Source organism: Taudactylus pleione, unplaced genomic scaffold, assembly GCF_031769625.1.
Source record: "Taudactylus pleione unplaced genomic scaffold, aTauple2 ptg000518l, whole genome shotgun sequence".
Classification (NCBI taxonomy): domain Eukaryota; kingdom Metazoa; phylum Chordata; class Amphibia; order Anura; family Myobatrachidae; genus Taudactylus; species Taudactylus pleione.
In genome coordinates, this window is record NW_028284920.1 from 9,523,951 (window position 1) to 9,551,219 (window position 27,269).

Genomic DNA, 27,269 nt, shown 5'->3' on the forward strand with positions numbered 1-27,269 from the left:
AGCGCCCTGCTGGAACAGCCTAGTGGGAACACCATGGGGCAGATGTACTGGAAAGTGATAAATTAGCGTGATAAAGTACCAATCAGCTCCTGTAATTTTTTTAAACACAGCCTGTAAGATGACAGTTTGTAGCTGAGTCATGCCGGTCATTACGTCCGCGACCGAAAGTAGAGCGGCTGCTGCTAGGGACATGCTGGTGATGGTCGACTATATAGGTAAGCACATTATTCTTTTTCTGTATCCTTAACAAAAAATGTAGTAAACATTTGAAACGTCGGTAACACTTAAGCCACACATCCACTAGACGATTAAATTGTGCTATATTGTTAGATCATTCGATAATCATATGAAAATCGTTTGCAGATTTATTTTTTTTTAGAAATTTTTTAAACAAACAACCAGCGATGCGTGCTCCCGCTGGTCGTTTAGACGTCATGGTACAAATATGTTGCACGACCTGACGATATCGTCAGGTTCAACGTGTTTGCAGATGATTGATTGTGCCTTCACTGATCGACTGCTCGTCCAGTGTAGGCTCATCACAGACTGACAAACGGCTGCACGATTACAATATTATTTATTTATTTATTTTTATTTATTTATTTATTTTTTATATGTGAGTACAGTCTTTTTCTAATTCAAAATTCCCGGAGTGCCGCTGTTTTCTTTATTTCTATGCAACATACCCACGGAGGGAACTCGGGGTTTTTTGTCTTTTCAGGAGGGCTATACCACTACTATTCTAACACACGTTTTATACCTCTATTTCAAATCCCAGGGTAAGTAGTGTGATTTATCAGGAATTCTGGACAATGGAAGCTTGAATGGAGCTTGGATTCCTGTGCAAGAAGTTGTTTGCAGAACCTACAGCAGCACTGCAGAGTTTTTACAGCTGCATTTCCTAACAGCCCCCATCCCCCCCCCCCCCCCCAAAACTAGTAATACAGAGTGTCAGTTTCTTCTAGTACAGGCACGTACAAAGGGAAATAAATAGATTTCAAATGTAACACTTTATTGGGATGCTGATGCTCACTGTACTTTGCACGGATTTGCAGAGACGAGGCAAAGTGCAGAACTTTCTAAAATGTTAAGGAATATGCCCAAACGCGGGGACTGGCAAGGGGTCATCTCTTTAGTTGCAATTCATCGGTGCGCTCTCTGATAATATTCTGCACAACCATGTCACACTTTGTGTGTTTTTCTGAACTCACAAATCATTTTCCAGGAATGCAGATGATAAAATCTCTTTGCACCTGGCTGCCAAACTGATAACCGGCAGTGTGTAATGCAAGTAGGGGCAACACTGAGTATTAGAGGGGCACATACAAACTGTCCAGGTGCGTGTGGAGGTGGGGGCAAGGTAATAATATACCAAGATCTTATCAACTGACTTTAGATAGGGATCAAGTAATATTTAAATCTAAACTGATGTTCCAGACTTGCACGCTATGTAAATATACTGTATAATAAATGACGGATATAGAAACTCCTGTATCTTTATATTGGGTACCTAATGAGGTCACCAGTGTCACCATGAAGAGAGCTCCACGATAGACTAGATTATTTTCCTTGAAGGAAACACCTACTGTAGATATCTGGATCACTTACAATCACATGGTTTTTTCCCCACATTGCAGTTTATGTATAAGAAATTATGTATTGCATACTTGTAATGCAGATATTAGAAGTCACCAAGGAGTTCCAAGATCTATAGCGCTATAATTACTTCCATATGACATGTACTGGGTATGACAAACTCATTTTTGCTTACACTAAATAGGATATCTTCAACTGCATGTATTCTGTTCAGGATCATTCAACTGTATCACTTTGCAGCAAATTACTTACTGTAAATAAACATCAGGCTGATAGGTATTGCTACTGCTCTGTGCACAGTAACTACAGCTCCCATTGGATGGCAAAGTATTATGATAAATGATATTCTGTTGAATGAATATAAATGGTAATACTGAAATACAAATCACTGAAGGGGAGAGGGGAAGAAGAGGTCTCTTCCGGGAAAGCTCAGATGTGTACTCATATACTATGGGGTCTATTTACTAAGCAGTGTTAGGAGACAGAGTGAAAAGTGATAAGGTGCCAGCCAATCACTGCTTAGTAAATAGACCCCATAGTGTTTTCACGAGACGCCTGGAGCGACCAAGATGCTCTAACAGGGGTAGCGCAGCACTAATTACTGCGTCTTAGTCACATTATAACAGCATATAAATACGCTCAGTGTAACAGAAACGCTAGGTCGCGAAGGAGTAAGTACAACACACGTACAAAGTTGCAGATCCTGCCTAACGGAACGTGCTGGGAGGACTAGCTGCGAGCGCTCGTATCGGTACTCCTTATACACTGATTTGCGACTTAGTCGCACAAAGATATACAAACTACACAAACACCAGTGGTCAGTATATGCTAATAATGTAGTTTTGTTGTTTCTTGCAGTTTTTAGCTGTGCGAATAAGATGCAACTTTTAAAGAAAGTATACTTACTGCGGTTAAGTCACAAGGACCATGGCGCGGCAAGAGGGGCTATTTGACGTGCCTAGAGCTGCAGGGTATGAGGACACGTTTGTACATGCAACGTCTAATGGTGATATTGCAAAGGAGAGGGATTGACTATCAACTTAAATATTTAAAGAGTTTCCACCTTTATTTATTGTAAAAAAAGAAACCAGAGAGATTTCTACTACAAAGGCTACAGCAAATCTCCCTGATCACAGAAAACCACTGCTTACATTGTAGGTCTGCAAACTCTAGGTGAACAGCTCCAATACATATCATCCAGCTCTAGGTGTACAGCTCCAATACATATCATCCAGCTCTAGGTGAACAGCTCCAATACATATCATCCAGCTCTAGGTGTACAGCTCCAATACATATCATCCAGCTCTAGGTGTACAGCTCCAATACATATCATCCAGCTCTAGGTGAACAGCTCCAATACATATCATCCAGCTCTAGGTGTACAGCTCCAATACATATCATCCAGCTCTAGGTGTACAGCTCCAATACATATCATCCAGCTCTAGGTGTACAGCTACAATACATATCATCCAGCTCTAGGTGTACAGCTCCAATACATATCATCCAGCTCTAGGTGTACAGCTCCAATACATATCATCCAGCTCTAGGTGTATAGCTCCAATACATATCATCCAGCTCTAGGTGTACAGCTCCAATACATATCATCCAGCTCTAGGTGTACAGCTCCAATACATATCATCCAGCTCTAGGTGTACAGCTCCAATACATATCATCCAGCTCTAGGTGTACAGCTCCAATACATATCATCCAGCTCTAGGTGTACAGCTCCAATACATATCATCCAGCTCTAGGTGTACAGCTCCAATACATATCATCCAGCTCTAGGTGTACAGCTCCAATACATATCATCCAGCTCTAGGTGTACAGCTCCAATACATATCATCCAGCTCTAGGTGTACAGCTCCAATACATATCATCCAGCTCTAGGTGTACAGCTCCAATACATATCATCCAGCTCTAGGTGTACAGCTCCAATACATATCATCCAGCTCTAGGTGTACAGCTCCAATACATATCATCCAGCTCTAGGTGTACAGCTCCAATACATATCATCCAGCTCTAGGTGAATAGCTACAATACATTTCATCCAGCAATGCAATAATTATGTTACCAAAGTCCTAAGGTTTGTTAAGTAAAGAGCTGGAGGAGTCTGGGTGCTACCATACAGTACACCTCTAATACAGCCCAATACTGTTACTCTACAGAACACTAAAATAAGTAGTCCCCTATAAAGACCTCCACTTACACAAATATTCCCTTTATACAAACTCCTGCTGAAACCTGGTGCCTCTATAAAAACATATTTACAGCTTGTGCCAGTAACAGACTTGAAAACTTATTTAAAGATTTTGCCACTAAGGATTTGATATTTTTCTTAATGTTTTGAGAAATTAGTGAGGACCCCATGGTTAAAAAAAATAAAAGGACTAAAAAAAACTGGTAACACAAAGACAGTAACACTTTTGTTGTTCTTATTTTTGGTTTATCTGAATAATGGCTAGCACTAAATATTGACCACTTTCTACTATGATAACTACATTTTTGGAGCCCCAGATTTTACAGGATTTGTCCTTGGAGGCCTTTGCTAATGGATAAAAACATTAAGATAAAATCAGAAGAATGCGGTCTTCCTTCCCACTCACCCCCCATGTCATTTTCAAGTGTGAATGGCAAATAGCATAATATATATATATATATATATATATATATATATATATATCTCCCCCTGACAATTACTGCAAGTAGCAGTCCCCCGGGGTCTAGCTGGGAGAAATGCTGGCTAGTATCATTTTACAGTAGGTGGTACTGCAGCTTTAAACAAATTCCAAACACGGTGATACTTTTACTAACTGTCAACACTGTACTGATCTGCTGCCAAAACTATTAGTGGACTTTTAGGAACTTGGATATGATTAAGGAGCTTGGTTCTTTCAGAGATTGGGCCAGGGGTTTTCAAGGCCAGTCTTCAGGTAACCCCAACAGGTCATGTTTTCAGGATTTCTGTCTGTGGAAACAGGTGGGATAATCACTGACCAAGAAAAATAGATTAGCTCACCTGTTCATAAATAACAAATCCTGGAAACATGAATTGTTGAGGGTATTTGATGAGTTGAAATCACCCCCCAAACTAGATCATGACAATAGGAATAGAAAAAAAAAAAAAAAACGTCCTATACACATACATTGGAAGAGATACATACTCATACTCTGTCAGCTACAGAACATCTTGTTAGCACAGTTTAGAAAGGACCGTGCCAGTTTTGTTAAATATATATACAAGTTTATATTGCAGACGTGTAGTAAGGGACTGACATAGCTGCATAGAGAAAAGAGTCAATTAATTATAATTGAAAGAACCTACCCACATTCCAACCACTAAGCACACATATACACACACCTCCACAAACACACAACATGCTTCAGCAGACTACCACAAAAGGCACAAAGGCTTGTGTGTTACAATAGTCAAAAGCCTCTTTTGTGAGAAGGTGAAAGGAAGAAACGTTTCGGAATGTAAGTGCCCAGGTGGTTGTGTTTGTTCACCGTCTCTGGAGACTTTGCTTTTGTAAGCTATATATGTAAATAGAACTTTATCTTCCTGCTTTCTCATAAGTCTAAGGAACTCCGGGGAGATGCTTTGTGGCTAAAATTAATTTGCTGCGCCAGATTGTTACGCCATTTGCCTTGGTAAACAAAGACGTTTGTAAAAAGCTCTAAATAATAACAAAGAGTTGCAAAGCACCAAAATAATTAATGTCATTGTTCAAACAGCTCTTCTGTTTTCTGTCAACATTAATGTACAAATAATATATTGAAGGATCAAAAATATTTTTGGAGTTCATACGACGAGATCCATGGATTTCAATATTAAGTTACTAATATTAAGTTACTAATTTCCAAAGCAATTCTCACTACACTGCCATAGTGTAGAATCACTTAAATAGCTGGACCACGGGGAAAATGTTTAGTTTTGTTAATCTAAAATGATATGTACTGTCCCCAGCAATGTCACGGTCACCAGATAGAGAAATCGGAAAACACACAAAAATAACCATAATTAGTAAAAGGGATAACGGAGCAACCAAAAACACCACATCTGCGGTGGACCTGTGCTATGCATCATATTGTTTAAAAACAAAATCATACAACCGGTTCTTCAGACAAGCAATCATTATCTATCTTTATGTAGATCAGGGACGGGGAAGCTCAGGCCCGGGGTCCGTATAAGGCCCCCGGAACCATTTGGTCTGGCCCTCAGAGCATTTTTCTGCTAGCCTCATCTGGCTAGCAGGGTGCCTAGACTCTTGCCCTGCGGCCAGAATCTATGCAGCAATGCCACCTGGAGCGTCCTTAGGATGCTTCAGACGGTCACACCGCTGCCCTTACACCTCCCTGGAGCATCCTCAAGATGCTCCAGTCATTGCTACAATCACGGCAATTGTGGCCCCACCCCGTGTGACATCACATGTAGGGGGCGTGGTCTGCACGGGCCCACAAATAATAATAATAATAATAATAATATATATATTATCTCAAAATGGCCCTCAGCAGAAAAAAAGGTTCCCCACCCCTAATGTACATAGATGCAAAATGTGACTCTCCCATTCTGTGTGCAGATGGCCATTAATAATTATACCTTACATATGCTATCTACAGTATATACAGTAGCTCCCACTGCTCAACATGCATGGGTGGTGGGAGCTGGAACAGACCCTAACCTAGCAGAGGACCTGGCCAGCCAATGGGAACAGGGTAATCATGGGATGCCCCCCGCAGAACAGAGGATAAAAAGGGGGTGGGTCCCTTTACTAGTTATTCATTTATTACATCTTCCTTACAAACCTAATTGCTTGGTTTCAAAAACAAAATTCAGTTAGTGAAACAATGGAGATGAACGACACATTGCCTGGACGGTCCTTGCAAGGTATAAAAGCCTTCAGGATTTATTTATATTCTCTCATATATGCCTCAAGAAAACTTTATAATGGAAGAAATTGCCCGATGAAACCAAATCAAGTTAATGACTGTATATTTCCATTTTAATGAGCCATTAACTGAAAAACTGTACAGTAATTTTTTAAACTTTACAGTAAAAGGATTATATGCCGCAGTGGCTTATATCCACAGATTGGAGACTCACACCTGAAAAGTGGCAGAAGACAGCGACATTGGAACACATTTAATTGCACTTTTGAATAATAAACTGAGCAGTGGTTGTATGCCAGACATTTATTTTCCATCATGAGTTGCTGTGGACTGAATAAACAAATACACCCTGTCATTTGGAAAACCCAATTTGGTAATTACAACCACTTGTCTCAACAACAATTAGGACTAGTGGAAAAGGCAGTTGGTGATGACTGATCCGTCCAGTGTGTGGTCATCAGCCAACCACATACATATAGCTACATGATGTGTGTGCTATTCATATGGACAATTTGGCCTTATAGAGTGGTCAGGAAGAACACCTGTTTTCATACATATCCTTTGCACTAAGGATAGGGCTGGTGCAAATTTGACTGATGAGGACGATGACGAGTATGAAGCCAGGTATACAGAAAGGGTTGGTCCGCATTTAGCGTCATGCAAGCTATTATGGCAGATTTGCATTAAACTCTGCATCAGCCCCTAAATGTGATACATAATTAGTTTATTAACTAAGTACTATACATCAGTCTATACAGGTGTCCACACTAAACTGCATTGAAAGCATTTTTTGAGTTTTGTGATCCAAATTTTATGTACAATCTTAGTTCAATTGTAAGACATGAAATTAGTGGTGATGATTTAGGTTGTCCAACCTTTAGAAAACTTGATACAGCTCCTCCAAAGTCTTAAGCCGCACATCCACTACACGACCCAGGGAAGACTGTACGATTACGACATCGTAATCGTACCATCGTTCCCCATCCCCTGTGGTGCCTACACTGAACAATCAGTCGTTCAGTGTAGGTATCATCCCCGAACATGGCCAATCTGTCATTATCGGCAGATTGACCAGCATGTTCGGGCGATGATTGATGTCGGAAACAACCAGCGGGAGCGCGCATCGCTGGTCATTTTCGACATTTGCATGCCCGATTAACAAGCGATTGAACGATAACGATGTCGTTATCGATCAATCACTATTTAATTGGGTAGTGAATACCCGTCTTTACTCAAAAAGTGCCCTTACAAACTGATTTTGAAAGAGAATTAGTTAATTTTGGACCTAATTGGCTGCAAATTGTACAGTCTACAGTTCCAAAATGCTGCTAATCCTTAGTACTGATGCACAGGCCTTTCAGATTTAGCAGCACATACGTTCAAATCGGACACTGAGTCTTCACCTCATTAGCCTATGTCAGGGGACTTTTTTTGCCTTTTACCCCAAAATATATTTAGATACGCCGATGTTAGCCCCTTGATTTGAAAGGAAGGAAATCATATAATAGTGCCCCCATATAATGCCCCTATACTAGTGCCCCCATATAATGCCTCTGTAGTAGTGCCCCATATAATGATCCTGTAGTAGTGCCCCCATAGTTATGCCCCCTGCCCGGCTGCTCTTCGTAACTATGGCACAGCCGGGCATGCATATTATGAATCATTCTATATTATAGAATGATTAATATGCATGCCCGGCTGTCCGTCCATTACCCCCAGGAATTTCATTTTTACCCCATGTGGGGTAATTTACCCCTGTTCCCTGTCCATTGGCCTATGTATACCCAGGTTAAGCCACCTTTAACCACAATTGGAATAATAGAATAGTTCATACTCCACGGCACAGTAAAAATAAATAGAATTTCAATTATCTCAAGTTCCATCAATGTACAGAAACATTTAGTTATGAATCAGTGATCGGGAATTAGCAGTTATTTTATTTAAAGGAGAGCAGAGTTTTTCATTTTCTTTTCTCTTTAATAAATGTGCTGTGTAAAAATGTTTAGATATAAAAAAAGGAGATACAAGAGTAACAAACAAAAAAAGAATAAGGGTGAGGTTCCCTGGACTTAACATAACACATTCTATTTACAAATGTCAGTGGATACATCTAGAGATGCGATCACACATATTTCTTGTTGGTTCTCAAAAGTCTCATTTTCATGAAGGTCTATATTACCACGGTACTAACTCTGTAACACTGTAAGTAATGTTCTTTGTTCATTCATCATAAATATATTTCAACACTTATCCAAAAGTTCTAAATTCCATCATGTGATTGCACCCTTGTAAGTGTCAGTCTGCAGCCTCTCCCTCTACCCTGGAGGGAGAAACTTCACCCCTACATATCAGCATGACTAATAGACACTATCTACAAGGTCTAAGCACCTACACTATGCAGACTCAGTACCCGCTCAAGATTCACAGACCACCCCCTAAATGCAGAGTTTTGTATAATGTACAGTGATTTATTCTTCTACAGCACCAAGAGTATTAGGACTCATGCAAAATTGCCAGTATTTGTGCACATATTCTATAAAGCAGTGGTTCTCAACTCAGGTCCTTCAGTATCCCCAACAGGTCTTGTTTTCAGGATTTCTGCCTGTGGAAACAGGTGGGCTAATTACTGATCCATCAAAATCCATTAACTCACCTATGCATTATTAAAGAATCCAAAAAACATGACCTGTTGTGGGTACTTGAGGATTAGAGTTGAGAACCACAGATATAAAGGTTTATCAAAATCCAACTTGGGTGCCTGATTTATCCAAGTAGAAAGTTTATGGTCACAAAACATAGCAAAATCAGCTATTTATCAAACAGATCTGTAATAGCCAACTGCAACAAAGCATAGCCCAGTGTACATCTTAATCTACCCAGCAGTTAGAGAACCTACACGACTTCTATACAATTACTGTGCCTCCTTCCTCAGCTCCTATTGGATACGTTCAATTCTGGTTCTGTCCCCCAATAGGATTCCTTCCATTAGGGTCCACTTTATTCCCCTAAGGCAGTTTTTCTGAAAACTAGATTTAGTCCACAAGCACAAAAATATAAAATCATGTAAGTTTGACAAGAGTACGTGTTTTCCTGTTCAGGAATTGTAACTATGTTACTTGATTGCTGAGGCTATGTGAAACATGACCCCCGCCTCTGCATATTGCTGCAAGGGACAGGTTACCGAATCTCTAGGTTGAAAAGGTTGTTTTGTACCGTGGCTGCAGATGTGGATTAATATTTACATAATATCTAGGAACACCGACCTGTTCCGGAGAACCCAAGCTGGATGAATCAGTTCTATCCAGGAGCTTCTAGCTAAAGTGAAAGATATCCTTTATACCAGGCTTTTATTTTTATATCCGATAATGTGTAATCGGTTTTCTAGTAAATTTATATTAATTTTTAATAGGCTTAAAGGATTACTTCTTTCTTCTACGTGGCTATGACCGGCGCATTGTTGAATGTTTTCTAATAATTGAAGTCTCTATATTATACCAAACAATGACCCCTTCTCCTAGTTCCTTACATAACTGAAAGCTTTAAAGTGGACCTGTTATACACACACTGGAGGAAACCGTGATGTCACCATCTCCTAGCAAACTGATAGCCTGGCTATTGGTTAAGCTCACAATATGCCTGTCTGCATTGGTATATAGACCATGGCTACACTGAGGCTTTTGCCAATACTAACCAATCAGATTGTAGTTAATATTTTGTAGAATGCCAGCCTAGATAAATGATAGCTATAATCTGATTGGTTGCTATGGGTAACAGTTCCATTTTCTCCTTTTTAGATGTTTTAGTCAAATGAACCATACGAATGGGGTATTAACAGAATGCAGAAATCACAATAAATAAATGGGGTAATGACAGGGCCAGCTGGAAGAAGGCATCTTCCTCTCTTAGGCGGCTGTAAGTGAATGCCAACTGTACCCAATTATAAATCTGGCTTTTTATTACCACATCATTCTAGATCACAAAAGCAGCTGTAAACCTTTAATTAACTACACAAAATCAAAACGGCCATAACTGGTAAATAGGCTGCTTGTGTTTTTTGGACTATTGTTCTGCTCACATGGAAATGATTCCTAAATGTTTTACAAAAGCTTTCAAGGCTGTGCAAGCCAGTTCCTCAGATGGCTCCAAGTGAAGACAGAACTTGTATATCCCATATGTAACATCTGCTGGGGCAGGCTGGGACACACAGCAGAAACATACCCACATCAATGTGCTGGCAGCAGCCACAGCGAGGAGAGCACAAGCATACACATCATACCATACACAGAATGCACAGTGTCTACTCCCAAGCTAGTTTATACACAGACAGCTTGTGCCTCGGCCTATTAGCTCTCATTACCTCCAATAACTACATCCTGCACAGGACATAAATTGCACTACAGGACTGCCCAACTTATAAACACTACTGAATGAAGGTCATTAGCACTTTTCAGACAGGTACTAGCTCTGATAACATATCAACAAGTTCAGTTGGTTGTAGCTGCTGATAGGTTTTCATTGTCCTATTAAACATTTGAGAGAGCAGGGCAGTACATTATTTACCACTCAGGAAAACTAGGTGCATGTTTTTAAAAAAAAAAAAAAAAAAACTGTATAAAAGGGCAACAGAAAACCCAATTTAGGCTATAATCGATTACTTCCTCCTTCTCTAGATTTTTTGTCAAACAAAGTATTAAAAAAAAAAAGAAGTTGTTAACACTTAAAAGGGCATAAAAATGTTTTCACTTTTAAATCCATGAAATATCTGGTTAAGACTTTGTAGACATAAACATGAGTTTTAAGCAGTTAGCACGCACCCTTAAAGCCTATTAAATTTGCTTTTAAGCTGATGTACCCTTCTGAAACGTGTTCATCACAGTTCTGTAGGGGGATGGCAATATGTAGTTATTACTTATCTAGCTTTTCGGAGCTTAGGAGCTCATTCAGACCTGCTCGCTAAGATGCAAACGCTCGCTGCTGCTGATGGTATGCATTGTGCGCATGCATATGCATTGCACGTGCGCATACATTAGTGAAAGTTCTCAATGCGTTCACTCGCATGCGCAGAGACAGCCCAACAGAGTGAGTGACAGGGGAAGCCATTTGTACATTTGTAGGTGGTAACAGGGGCTGGCCATTAAAAACGGGGGAGTGGAGGTGCAAATGCAGGCGTGTCTGAGCATCTCAACGGTGTTTTAGAGGTGTGCATAATTATAAGACAGCATCACAGTAAACGTCACCTGGCTTGTTTTTTCACTGAAGTGCTCACAGTGCTTGCAACAGGGTATGGTCAACCTCAAGCCCTGAGATCGCATCCGATGTACCGATAGTTGCATACACTTCCTGGACATGACGTGCACAAGTGGGCTATTTAGTTCAGAAGGCAAACATCTTGGATTGCTTTAATTATCGCATCCTACAGGTTCCTTTCTTTGCTGGACAGGGATCTTTTGGATCCCTCACCTAAGCCCTCATTCAGACCCGCTCACAAGCGGGTCGATAGAGGGGCACTGCGCAAGCCCCGGAGCGAGTGAGAAATTTTCTCACTCCGGGGCTCGCTACAAACGGGGCGGCTGTCGATGTTGATCAACAGCTTGCCCCGTTTTGATTGCGGGGAGGGGGGTGGCTGGCCAAACGGAGGCGTTCCCGAAGGAACGCCTGCCATTTGGGGGCGGCCCTACTGACATCATGAGTGATGTCAGTAGTGAGCTTCCGGCTCTATTAGAGCTGAAAGCTCACTGGGGCTTGCGGCAGACGAGACCCTACCACAAGGGTCTCATCGCAAGCCCGATGGTCGCGACCATCACCTGGCCGCTCGCTAAAGCTATGGGTGGTCACCCAGAGCTTAGCGAGCGGCCAGCTCAAAAAAAAAAAAAAAAAAAAAAAAAAAAGTGTTCGCCCTCATTCAGAGCGAGCGCTCGCTTTCAGCGAGTGGCTCTGAATGAGGGCCCTAGTGCTTAAAGTGCTATAGATCTTATAAGGTAGACATCCAATATCTGCCAGTGTCCATCTGCCAGGATCTAGGGATACTAAGACAGTAGTAGTTTCCCAGCCATTATAGCCAATATGAACCACTTAGTGAGAGCGGTAAGTTTGTATTTTTTATTTTATTAACTTGCTGGGAAGAGTCTATAACCGCTACCTTAAACCTGCCTCAGCCTCCAATTGCTCTAATTGCAAAATCTTTTCTCAATCAGGATCTGTTTTATGTCATCCCCAAATGCCAGTTCCATGTCTACCACAGACCAGAGCTCCAGTGTGAAGCTGTCAACCTGCCAGTGATTAATTACATACAAGGACTGGTTGCTAAACTCACGCCAGGACCCACAGTCCCAGTCACCAGCTCCCTGTTTTCTCTCCTTCTCACCGTGTGCTGTGCACACAATGGACCATGCCAGAATGACTTGGCTGAGGTGGAGAAATGAGACCAAGGAGATTTGGCAGGGAAAATAGCCAAATACCTTCCTAACAGCAACACACAGTGACACTGCGGCTGCACCGTGGTGGTGGTCCGCGAATAACAATATGTTCATATTATGCTGGTCATAAAGTTACTCAAAAACATTCCCTTGTTACTCACTTCCATGTTAGCGCTTCAGTAGAAACAACAATAACTTTATTAGCAAAACATTAAGTTTCCCACATAAAATAACACCCACTCCAAGTGTGAGAGACACTGGGTCCATTGTTTCTTGCTATCCTTCAAGATATTATTTCATAAAAAGGGTATATTCTTTAACCCACATTTCCTTCAATGGGATCCAGTCATAATCACTGTCTTTATAGAGATCATGTAAAGTTTTGTGTTGATCAAATGTTACAGAATAAAGATTTGCTAGATTGCAAGCTCTTGCTCACAACAAAATGTCATAACTCATTGATAGCTGCTCTTGGACCTGATTCAGCATTGTAAGCTAGGTCAATGTCTTCGCAGTTAATCGATCTTTTACTACTGCGCAAAGCGCCGGGGAAAGTCTCTCTGCACACGCGCGAGCTGCAGTTTGTGACAGCATTTGCACTGTCACTGTCGTCGCAAGGTCCTCATTGGACCTCTGCAATCCATGGGCGTTCCGGGATGAACTTGGGGAGGTGATAGTGTTTGCAAAAAGAGGCCTGTCCGTGGGCGTGTTATGGGAGTTCCAGTGTCTGAACGCGGCTGCGATCGCAATTACAGAACCAAAGCTTAAAAGGGCATTTAAGGAAAGAAAGTTGACCCAGAATCTGCACAGGCCAAGACTTAATCAAGGAGTCGATGTGCGGCCGATGTTGCGTCGATGTTGTGTTCTCAACCCCCAGCAGATCTGCGCACAACACAGATAGGGAAAGTGGGAGTAGCAACATTTGCACAGTCCGTTGCACACTATTTCAGGTGGGGAATGCGTTATCAGGCATTAGCATATTTTCGCACATAAATTGCAAGCATGATAGCAGCTGCGCATGCAAAAGCGTACAGACGGTGTAATGGTAGCATTACTGCCTCACAGCACTGAGGTCATTGGTTCGATACCCACTACGGCCCTAACTGTGTGGAGTTTGTATATTCTCCCTGTGCTTGCGTGGGTTTCCCCCGGGTACTCCGGTTTCCTCCCACACTCCAAAAATATACTGGTAGGTTAATTGGCTCCTAACAAAATTACCCCTAGTGTGTGTATGTGTGTATGTGTGTATGTGCGCATGTGGTAGGGAATATAGATTGTAAGCTCCACTGGGGCAGGGATGGATGTGAACGGCCGAATATTCTCTGTAAAGCGCTGCGGAATATGTGTGCGCTATATAAATAACTGGTAATAAATAATAAATAAACTGTGAATGAGGCCCCTTCTATTTTCTATTAATAAACGCATTTCTCTTTACAAACATTCATCTTTTTTTCTCTATAACATTCTCTGCCGGCATTAAGATTGCAGGAACACAGAGTAATGACCAGTAAATAGAAAGGGAAAAGTTAATGGAGAAAATAGACTACTACAATACAAAAAGGAGTTTCTAACCTGCCCCTGCTTGTCCTCATTGATATCCCTAATGTTCCACATTAGCCTGCAGCACACAAAAGAACTGCCCATATACAATGCTAATGTGTAATTGTCCGCATACAGAATGTGATTGTATTACTTAACTCGTTTATATACTTCAAGTGAGGTTTTTAGCACCTGGAGATCATTACTGTATATTTGTTTGTTTTATTTTCACTTTCAGGAGGACATCTTAAGGGGACCAGAGGAATTTACACATCCCAGTCACTAGCCCATCCATCACACCTCGGAGTCTGGCTGCTTAGATAGGCTCTGGCAAAGAAAGGGGGGCAGGGTACATAGTTAAGGATTTTCAGATCAGCTAAGAAATATAAACAAAATGACTTAGATTTCATGCAAACACATCCTTTCCTTAATGGGACATAGCACTGAACACCCAGCGCCAAATAAAATCCATCTTTGCACAATCACTGACAAATCCACTAATATCATTAGCTTGCCCATGCTCACGTGTGGGCAACTGACATTTCGTTGCACAGTTTATACAGAGTATGGGTCATTTTGGAGACGTCTGTAATACATGTGTTACATACACAATATAGTATCTGTTATCTGAAACAACGATATTACAAAAAGGAGAAAAAAAGCTGCTCTTTGGTGATCTGGTCATACACACAGACAGATCTGCCCACAAATCCCATCGCAGCTGCGATATCTCACGGATCGCAACTGCGAAAATATCCTAATGAGCCACTCGCCACCCAGTGGTTAGAGGCTCCCACGGAAACACTGAACGCAGATCAGGCGGCCATCAGCCTTCTAAGTCTAAGCTGTCGCAGATATAGCGGGTATCCAGACCTGCAGAGGGCTCTCCTGCTGCAATTAGGAACGCAGTAGCTCATTTATGGACACGCCTGTGTTTTTCTCTCCAAATGGTGACTACCTGTCACTCACATTGCAAGTGAATCCTCTGTGTCAGCGTAATCGCTGTGCTTGCACAGTGGGGCTTACACGTATGCGCAATGGCTAACAATCGCTCAATCTGCGTAAATGTCAGCATTTGAGTGCAGCTCTAATAAAGGTCCATAATCACCCAGTCTTACTCCCATCCAGTAGGCTACACATGGACACATGTGAAAAATCTTACTACAGAATTATATTTAAATACATATCTTCATGTAACTTGCATTGTGTTTTGGGGTGCTTCTTTATCCACTTGATAACTCGCATTCACCTTGGAGAAAGTGCAATGTAGACGCAGTTAAGAAGCATTTAACCATGCCCATTACCCATGCTTTCCACATCTCATTGCTCATCAGTCAGATGAGTCGTCAGCATTACACCCCCCCCCCCACCTTTTTTTTTTTTAAAGTACACTATAGGATTTGGATATAGGACTGCATTATAGTACAAGTATATTACAAGTATCTAACATGAAACTACCATCATTCTGGATTGATGTACTAATAATATTAATAATATCATGATCATCATAATGTATATTACTATATGCTTGTAATATAAGGCAGTCCTGTCCACTTCCCAGACCCCACCTACCATAAAAAATAAATCCTACATAATTCAATCTATATTAGAGTAGTTGAGAATAGCACAGTACTTGACCCTACCTGCCTGGCTGCTGTGATTCCCTGAGATCTGGATCCTCGGTCACTGTCTCACTCAGCCAGGCTCTGCCTTGGCCTGCCCCTGCCTGTCCCTCTGCTCCTTGCTGGGTGCCACCGAGCATGCTGCTGGTGGCAAGCTGCAAGCCTGGCAGTCAGTGGCAGAGGCTGCTGTGCTGGGGGGGGCTGGAGCTGGATGGGGCTGGTCAGAGGACCTGGTGACCCTCCTCCTCCCTCTTATGCACAGTCACTCTCATGACGTCACGTGGTACTTGCTAAGTGCTCCTCTGGGAGCATTTTGACCAGCCAGATTTCTTGGGAAAAAGGGGCCTGCCTAGGGCCCAGCGAGTCAAAAGGGGCCCATCCACGGGCCCCTTGGGACTCGCAGGGCCCTAGGCGAGCGCCTAGGTTGCCTTGTGGGAAATCCGGGCCTGGTGTGGACTCACTATGAGGAGCTACGCTAACGCAGTGTAATGAGGGTAAGGATGGCAGGGGTGGTGTGGGCAGTTTGAAATATATTTTAGTCCCAATGGGCCAAAATACAGGAAATTACAGGGGGATCACTTACCTGAAAACCCCCAAACATTCTTGATAATGCATGCTATAGATGTGTAAGTGTCATAATAGCAGGTGGGTTCATTAGGTCAGGTGTGATTGTCTATTATAATAATTTTTGAGATGACTGATGCAACCACATTTGCAAAAGGCATTTCAAGGGTTCAAACAAGCACATGGATGGCTTCAAAGGCTTGGGTAGGTGTGTGTGTGTTCAGCAGGACTATACATATACACATACACAATACAATACCTATATCGCGCTACATCAACTAAGTTATCTTAAAATGCAAATATAAAACGTATAGTACGATTAGTTAAAAATTTATTTTTAGTAGAGGCTGCTTCCCCAAGAGCGGTCTCTTGCCAGTATGGGCCAGAAGGGTTTTATGGAATGGTGATCTTGGGAAGCGCCAAACTCCAATTATGCAGGTTCAAATTTTCCCTTGACATTTTCTGTTTTAATGTCCTTTTAAAGGGATGAAGATGAAGAAGGGATCCACTTTCAGTTTCTACAATGATACCCTCAACCAGAGTACACCCAATGACAATCAGTTTCTGTATGTTTTGTTAACAATTTTTTTTATTTACAACAAATAAATGTAGAAATTAATATAATCTTACACCACACATATATCGTGGCCATTGTGGGTTAGATGTTATTACTAACTCGCTGTCACTCCTTAATGGAGCGAGCTCATTGACAGCTCGTTGAGTCCACTTTTTGGTCAGAGAAACAAGTCACCCAATGCATTTCATCAACAATGACATCTTCAGGGGTGTTTAATTCAAAATGTAGGAACTTCCAGCCTAAACTTGACTCCTCAATCAAGATGGCAAATAGTTAGGGGGAGATGTACTAAAGGGGAAAATGCAGTGAAAGCCCCGAAAATTCAGTTTTCGGGGGTTTTACCGTATTTCCCGAATGTACTAAGCAGCAGAATGCAATGCATTCTGCTGCTGCTTCGCGTAGCTAGGTGGCGTTACCCTAACGCGATGCTCCTGGCTGGGAGGGATCCCTCCCATGAGCCCCCGTGGCCTTCTGCACATGCGCAGAAAACTTCTGGGTGTTTAACCCAGAAGTCCCTCTGCCCAGCAGCATCGCAAAGGACAGCTCTTATCGGGAAAGCGGTCCTTTGCGAAAGCCTTGGTACATACCGTGGTAATGAACCGAAGTATGTACGCGAGTTAAGGGGGAATGTACCGCATTGCGGAAGCAATGCTTAGTACATCTCCCCGTATATCCTTTAAACAGCACTTGCTCCTAACACAATGTTTGTTATTGTCCTCAGCTGGAGATATCCAATGGAGGGCAGCTTTCCAGCAACAGTGTACAGCTCACCTGACCTGTGAGCAGGCAGTACCTGACCTGTGAGCTGTACACTGTTGCAGGGAAGCTGCCCTCCATTGGATAGCTCCAGCTGAGGACAATAAGAAATATCAGGCTGAACAGGTCATTCATCATTTGACCTGAAAACAAAATATATATTGTGTTAGGAGCAGCCAGTTACCTTAATCTAAGTGCTGTTTAAAGGACATACTATTTGCCATCTTGATTGAGGATTCAAGTTTAGGATGGAAGTTCCTACATTTTGAATTAAACACCCCTGAAGATGTCATTGTTGACGAAACGCGCTGAGTGACTTGTTTCGGTAACCAAAAATGAGCTTGCTCCATCAAGGAGTGACAGCGAGTTAGTAATAACATCTAACCCACAATGGCCACGATGTGTGTGTGGTGTAAGCTTTTATTCAATTTTATATATATTTGTTTTAAATAAAACCAAATGTTAACAAAACAGACAGAAACTGATTGATTGTCATTGGGTGTATTCTGGCTGAGGGTATCATTGTAGAAACTGAAAAATGGATCCCTTCTTCGTCTTCATTCCTTTAAAAAGGACATTAAGACAGAAAATATCAAGGGTGTTTTTGAACCTGCATAACTGGAGTTTGGCGCTCCCCAAGATCACCATTCCAGGTTGCCATTGAAAAGAGGGCGCGTCTATAAGACGCATCTCCTTTTCGTCACTCTTGGGGGTGTGCCCGGCACTTACGGACATGCCGGGTAGCCCCCAAGCGCTGCCGACAAGGACAATAGATGCTGGGCGCATGCGCCTGGCATCTATTCTCCGGTGGTGACCGGGTTACCGCAAATTTCCCCACCCGCGGGACACTGCGACCCACGGGTGAAGACGCACCCGCAGGCTGTGAGGGCAGGGTGTTTTTTGCCCTCCTTCTGCTAAAACAACCTAGCTGGAACGAGCAATATTATAAATATTATATACACACACACGCACGCACGCACACACAGTATATATACATACACACATATATATATATATATATATATATATATATATATATATATATATCAGCATTTTTGTAATGTTCAGTACATGATGAAAAACTGGTTAAATCTTTAAATGTCTAATTTATTATCTAATATTTTAGATATATAAATTGGTAGAAGGAACATGTGAATAAACCAGGCTTATAAACTGCATGATGGACCAAATACATGTATTCCTATATAGCAATCCAATCACAATGCAGCAACTGACATAACAAAACAAGTGTTAGGATATGCTGTGTGCACTGACAGGGATGAGGCGGCGACTTGCGACTCTCTCCAGTGTTTATAGAATACATCTCTGGAGAATGCTGGAAGCTCAACAGTAGCTAAAGCCACCGCTAAACTGCATTACCGCCCTGTCCTATGGGGCAGCCCAGAATATTTGGAATGCATATGACCTGCCTGCAAAACACACTTTATAAAAACAGATACAATACTGAGAAGATGTCTGCTGAAAAGTGTTACAGCTATGTAAAATAGGTCTTTGGAGAGACTGTAGTCAATGAGAAAGAAAATAAATGATTAATACAATTACACTGGGCTCATTAATGCATTTACAAAAAACAAAACAAGGCCAGTCCACCCCTGATAATGCCCAGTTTTCTTTTACTAATGAGATTAGCACAATCAGTGTCACTTGAACAAAACCCATTCTCCAACTGTGTAGTGACCCTCTCCGCAAGTGTCTAAAATACAACCGTCTACTTCAGGATGTATATTACACACACACACACACACACTTAGGCTGGCTGAAGTATTCTTCATCTATGATTATTACACAGGAAGTTGGCTATGCTTAGGAAAAAAATCTCTCTCCCCAATCACAATTTTATTTACATTTCTTCAATAAGCTGGTGTATGTTTGTTTCTTTGTTTGTTTGTTTGTTTGTTTGTTTGGTCAGTCAGAAGCAGCACAAGTGTGAGTTGATGGTTGGGGCTGCCTTATCTACCATACATATAGAAAAAAAAATGTTTGTTTATTTGATGTGGCACAAATAACAGAGGAGTTGCAACACCATCAACAACTCAGAAATGTTATTTAAAATCCAATAATGATGAACACGGGGACATATCAGCAAAATTAATAGTATTACATAAAAATTTTCATTTTCTAAACGCAAAAAGGAATAAATCAATGTTATTAACCTGGTGGCTAGGTCTAATAATGCTTAAAGAAATACAATAGTTTTGCTGTAAAGTTTCACACAACTCGTATGCAGATGTTGAGAGATTTAATTTGCCACCTCAGGTAGCGAATTGGCTAGACACGTCCCCGAATGTACATGAATAAGCAACAAAATCTGATTGGTTGCTAGGGGGTATGTTTACTAAAGTGCAGGTTTACAAAAGTGGAGCTTTTGCCACGAACCACCAATCAGATTCTAGCTATCATTTTCTAGAAGGTACTAGATAAGTAGAATTTGATTGGTTGCTATGGGCAACATCTCCACTTGTGTGTTCATATGTCCCAATTACATTGGCAGCAGTCTTGGTGGGGTGGCAAAATCCTGTAATTCTCCAGAGCTTACAAAGTCATATATACTCCAAGAAAAGCTAGGTCAAGCCTAGTCAAGCTGAAATGATCCAGCAGTGACCAAGCACATATAGAGCCTGCACACACTGAAAAGGAACTGCACGTGCCTGGGGTGAACATCCATAAGTCCAAGGATGAACCCAGTAATATAGCACAAGTAGATAGGATTCACTCACCAGGTCTTCTTCAGGATACCACCAGTGCAGAGGACACAGGCAAACCCTGTCTAAGCTCTTGCCAAAGTCCCCTGTTTATACCACTGCCAATAACCAATGGATTAGACTCCGCCCCTAGAGCCCTTCCGCAACCGGAAGTGACAAAAAATGCTATAATGCTAAACCCCCGGAAATTGTGAGCCCCGAAACGTTGGTGGTGTGATGTAAGGTGTCACATTAAAAGAAATCTTCTACAGAGTCTCCTAGTGCCGCTGATTGACTTCATACATGTACATTTTCGCAGAGGGCACAGGAGCACCTTTTCATTGAGTACAGTGGAGTGCCGGTCCATAGTGACTAATATATATATATATATATATATATATATACATACACACACTTTATGTGTCCACACTCACTGAAGAATAGCAATCTTGCTGGGATGCTACACAAATCATTGGTGTAGGAGATAATCCATATTCCAAAAACAGTATAATAAATTTAGGGGTGCACACAGCAGACTCTTCAAAGAAGTAACAAAAGTTATTTATTGAATCACATTAAAAATATTCACCAACGTTTTGGTCCTCACAAAGGTCCTTTGAGGACCAAAACGTCAGTGAATATTTAGATGTGAAGCAACAAAGAACTTTTGATACTTCTTTGAAGAGTCTGGTGAGTGCACCCCTACATACATATATACATATTATATATATATATATATATATATATATATATATATACACACATACACACACATATACACACACACACATATACAGTCAGGTCCATAAATATTGGGAATTTTCATATTTTGGCCTCTATTCACCACCACAATGACATTGAAATGACACAAACAAGATGTGCTTTAACTGCAGACTTTCAGATTTAATTTGAGGATAATTACATCCAAATCAGGTGAACGGTGTAGGAATTACAACGGTTTCTATATGTGCCTCCCACTTTTTAAGGGGCCAAAAGTAATGGGACAAACTAAACAATCCTAAATCGAACTTTCACTTTTTAATACTTTGTTGCAAAACCTTTGCAGGCAATTACAGCCTGAAGTCTGGAACGCATAGACATCACCAGACGCTGGGTTTCATCCCTGGTGATGCTCTGCCAGGCCTCTACTGCAAATGTCTTCAGTTCCTGCTTGTTCTTGGGGCATTTTCCCTTCAGTTTTGTCTTCATCAAGTGAAATGCATGCTCAATCGGATTCAGGTCAGGGGATTGACTTGGCCATTGCATAACATTCCACTTTTTAGCCTTAAAAAACTCTTTGGTTGCTTTTGCAGTATGCTTCGGGTCATTGTCCATCTGCACTGTGAAGCGCCGTCCAATGAGTTCTGAAGCATTTGACTGAATATGAGCATATAATATTGCCAGAAACACTTCAGAATTAATTCTGCTGCTTTTGTCAGCAGTTACATCATCAATAAATACAAGGGGACCAGTTCCATTGGCAGCCATACATGTCCACGCCATGACACTACCACCACCATGCTTCAGTGATGAGGTTGTATTTTTGGATCATGAGCAGTTCCTTTCCTTCTCCATACTCTTCTCTTCCCATCACTCTGGTACAAGTTGATCTTTGTCTCATCTGTCCATAGGATGTTGTTCCAGAACTGTAATGGCTTTTTTAGATGGTCTTCCTGTTTTTGAGGCTCACCAATGGTTTACATCTTGTGGTGAACCCTCTATATTCACTCTTGTGAAGTCTTCTCTTGATTGTTGACTTTGACACATATACACCTACCTCCTGGAGAGTGTTCTTGATTTGGCCAACTGTTGTTAAGGGGTTTTTCTTCACCAGGGAAATAATTCTTCTGTCATCCACCACAGTTGTTTTCCGTGGTATTCCGGGTCTTTAGGTGTTGCTGAGCTCTCCGATGCGTTCTTTCTTTTTAAGAATGTTCCTAACAGTTGATTTGGTCACACCTAATGTTTTTGCTATCTCTCTGATGGGTTTGTTATGATTTTTCAGCCTAATGATGGCTTGCTTCACTGATAGTGACAGCTCTTTGGATCTCATATTGAGAGTCGACAGCAACTGATTCCAAATGCAAATGTCACACCTAGAATCAACTCCAGATCTTTTACCTGCTTAATTGATAATGAAAGAACGAGGGAATAGCCCACACCTGTCCATGAAATAGCTTTTGAGTTGATAGTCCCATTACTTTTGGCCCCTTAAAAAGTGGGAGGCACATATAGAAACCGTTGTAATTCTTACACCGTTCACCTGATTTGGATGTAATTACCCTCAAATGAAAACTGAAAGTCTGCAGTTAAAGCACATCTTGTTTGTTTCATTTCAAAGCCATTGTGGTGGTGAATAGAGACCAAAATCTGAAAATTCTGTCAATGTCCCAATATTTATGGACCTGACTGATATACATATATATATTCTCCATAGAGCAGGCACTCCAAGGGGGTCTATTTACTAAGCAGTGTTAGGGGACAGAGTGAAAAGTGATAAGAAAGTGATAAGGTGCCAGACAATCAGCTCCCAACTGTCATCTCACAGGCTGTGTTTGAAAAGTGACAGTTGGGAGCTGATTGGATGGCACCTTATCACTTTTCACTCTGTCTCCTAACGCTGCTTAGTAAATGAAGACTAAGGAGATTTCGGGGTCTATTTACTAAGCAGTTAGGAGACAGAGTGAAAGTGATAAGGTACCAGCCAATCAGCTACCAACTGTCATTTTTCAAACACAGTCTGTGAGATGACAGTAGGGAGCTGATTGGCTGGCACCTTATCACTTTTCACTCTGTCTCCCAACACTGCTTAGTAAATAGATCCCCAAATCTCCTAAGTCTTCAACTGTCGCGGTGCTCCAACTCCGAACAAAATATACAGCCAGAAAAGCGGCACTCTGAGTGGACTTGGAAAAAATATGAGGCACCAAGTTGATATGGACATTTCGGATTAAACTCCTTCATCAAGATATATCTTGAAGGAGTAAAATCCGAAACGTCTATATCAACTTAGTGCCTCATTGTATTTTTTCCAAGTCCGCTCAGAGTGCCGCCTTTCTGGCCGTATATTTTGTTCTATGAGTTGGAGCACCACGACAGTTGAAGACTTAGGAGATTTGGAGTGCCTGAGATATATTATATTGTGTGTGTATGTATAATATATATATATATATATATATATATATATATATATATACACACACACAGGTCTACTGGAAAGAAATGTTATAATAATTAAATCCTTTTATAAAACATCTGTCACCACTATCACAATGAATAGTCCCTTTCTGTAATGAAAACTGGTCCATTCTAAAGCACTTCAGCCAGTCGCTTTCTTTAGTCAGAATTCTAAGTCCAAGTACATCACTTCTCATTAAAACGGCACCTTATCCAGCCTATTCCTATTTAACACAGCTATTCCCAAAACTCCATTTAAAAGGGGGTTAACCCTGCTCCCCCAGTCCTGCTAAATCCCTAGAAGGCAAAGTGCCCTCATCATCTTTAATTGTGCTTGCAAATCCCATATAGAATTTCTCATTTTGGTTCCAAGAAGATCTGGCCTCCTCCCTCAACACCCCACCAAAGATTTTATTTCTAAAGCTTTGCAGAGATCACAAAATACCCCTAATCTACATTTTAATTGGCATTCCGTGGAAGTAAAAGCTGCCTCTTCCCAGTCACTCACTACTTACAAATCAAGGATCTTTTGCAACCCCCATTAAAAGTTACAATGCAAGCTGAAAGGAACTACAGCCATTACGTACTCTCCACTATACAAATTAAGAATGCAAAATTTCACACGAATGTACAACTGCAATCCCCAGATGCCAGCACACAATGTACATTCACCAGCTCCGGCACAATACGGATTTCATACAAAAAGCTGCCAGGTTTTTTTTTTCCCCCTTTCCAGCAAAACACTCTGGGACTTATGGCTTGGAGAATAGTGATAATTACTTTAATTAGGTAGCACTTTTCCCCCAAACACTTGAGATTCAAGCATGAAAAGACCTTTTAGAACACTGTAGGAATCCAAACACAGAACACATTATAACCAAAAGAATTGTGGAAGTTGGCATATGTTACTCAACTCCTGAGGTGCATTCTAATTAAGTCACACCAGTGTTTAGATTACAGGTAGGAGACCTGTGGCTTTTTTTTAGCAGCTATTTACTATACTCATTGCCCCCCAGCCAGCCATTAGCTAGTTGAGGAAGATGGGAGTTGTCGTTTAAAGATTGTCAGCCAAATGCTGTTGTAGTACATATCATTCTTGTATAAATAAGTCTTTTTGTTCTATGAAACAAAAAGGTAGTTGTACTTAGGTGTCAGTACTCATCTAAATATACAACATTATATAAGACTTCACGCATACTCTGAACAAGTCTGAAATGATTTCACCGAATTTTTTTTCTTCCAGTTTCTGGAAGTAGTTATAGGACTTAATAGGATACCAAAAAAATTTGCTGGTACTACATACTATTGAGTATTATCAGATAGGTTACACAACCCTCCAAATACTTTTAATCAAACGGTTTGTCTGGGAGTATAAATAGTTAACAAAACTGGGATCCATTGTTATAATGAAGAACATAAAAGGCCTCTGAGGGAGAAAATAGGTTTACACTACACAGGGATGCAACATTCCTAACAGGCCCCAGACTTCAGTGAAATCCTGCAATTCTACCACTCACCCCAGACTGTGTAAATCTGTCACTGGTTAAGACAGTTTTATAACCAGCCAGTCTAACCTATTCAGACCAAGAAATCTTTGAAATGAAGAATGCAATAGCTGGAGCGCCTTACAGCGGTTAACCCCTTACATAGTAGGGTATGAAACAGAAAAAGTAGAATATTGGTGCAAGTCATGGCCACATTCCAGCACTAGAATTCTGTAACAATACACAAAGGTTTGTAAGGAATGATCTCACCAGAGAAACCTTATCACAAAACCAATAAAACAAACAAATGTAGAATTTCTACAGGACCATTGTCACTATCTAGTCTAATCCACACAGTGACATCTCATAACTGTAATATAAGGACTGGACTGGTGACAGGGTCCATGTAATCCCAAAGAGGTGCAGCAGCGGATTAAACACCCCTCTCATTGTTTTCTTACACATTGTTGCTGGTCTGATAGGTAAGCCAATAAAAGAAACTCCAAACACTTCCAGCCATCCCATAGGTTAAGAATACACAAAAGGCAATTCTTGTGGACCAAAGCCGGAGATCTAATGCTGAGTATTACTAGTATCATAGTATGACAATGCAGGACCTCCCTTTGCCATTGTTCCAATATTCAGCAATTAAGACTTATATCACCCACGTGTAGCAGACAGATTCAGACACACAGGTAAGGAAACCAACCTCAGCCGCATAAAACTGTCACACTCCTCTGCCTTAAATAGGCGAGAATTCAAATTAAATAAACAAATAATAAATTCTAGAAAACTGTGAACAGACGTAAAACAATGTGCTACACATCAGACCCCCTTTGCCTTGTTCTAAATCGTTCATTAAAAAAATGCACTATCCAGATCTGAGATTTGCTTAAAACAGGTAACTTCCAAAAAGCCTGGAACGTATACACAGCTTATTGAATCAATGACATAAAGCCCACAGTGATGAAGGAACCCCACTAAAAGGTCTCCTGCAACTAGCTGCTGATGGGGTAATTGCGCACATGGAGACATGGAAGGCGCAGATGCGCATTACCTGGAAAGACCGTGGTGTAAAAAGATCCCCCTGTCTTGCAGCAGGCGTGTGCCTGACAGGACGCAACACAGAGGTTCCCGTAACTCTCTGGGGACAGATTCCCAAGTTCAGTTCCAGCAGTAATTCCCTCTCTCAGCACCTCCAATAAATGGACAGAAGCGAAGAGCAGTCCAGTGTGCGCAATCCTCATACACCAGGGCCCATCAACAGCAGCCTGGGAGAGAGGTTCACAAGAGGGGAACCAGCCAGATCCCCCCCATCCAGAGTGAATGAGTGAAGTCTGTAGACGTCCTGTGTTCTCTCCCAGTGGATGCGAGAAAGTCTCTAATCTGTGATAGTAACAATCCAAACTTTTAGTGCGCAATCATCCACAGACTCTGTCCAAGCAGCATCCTCAAAGCAGCAGCAATGTACTTCTATAACTCCAACAGGGACACACAGATATAAAGGTCCTAAAGTGAACATTAGGTGCAACCAGTGCAGTCCCCTGTATGGAAAGCAATGGAAAGTGTATCTGATTTTTTCCCTCCCCCCTCACCCTTCAAGCTCACTCCCAGCCCCTTCGTCCTCCCTGGGCACTCCCCTCTGTATGTAACCTGAACTTCTAGTCCTCCCCTTGTCCAATTGCATCTCCTCTCCTTTGGATTGCACGAGCAGCAGCCCCTTCTCTGCCTCCTCCCCTCCCTGTTGCAGAGTTTGGCACAGCACACATCAGCGCGCACAGAGAGGGATGGTTTGTTTGTATTGGAATTACTATGCTATGTGCGCTCTGGCTCTCTTTTTCCGTCTCTTTTCTCTACCTCTGTCCCCCCTGCACTCTACTAGTGAGTAAGATATTAGCTAGTTGTAGATAAAGGATGATTATGTCACCAATGACGTCAGGACAGCCCAT

General features: G+C 41.5%; 1 protein-coding gene across 6 annotated transcripts in view; it reads right to left on the reverse strand.

Moving 5' to 3' along the window:
* FGFR2 (fibroblast growth factor receptor 2) overlaps nt 1-26,880 on the reverse strand; it is an 81,296-nt gene extending 54,416 nt beyond the window's left edge. For all 6 annotated transcript variants that reach the window (XM_088450505.1, XM_088450502.1, XM_088450504.1 and 3 more), the window contains exon 1: nt 26,378-26,880. In XM_088450505.1, coding sequence (XP_088306631.1) covers nt 26,378-26,567 — 190 coding nt within the window. In that variant the 5' untranslated portion in view covers nt 26,568-26,880. The remainder of the gene's footprint in view (nt 1-26,377) is intronic.
* Between the last annotated feature and the right edge of the window lie 389 nt (nt 26,881-27,269).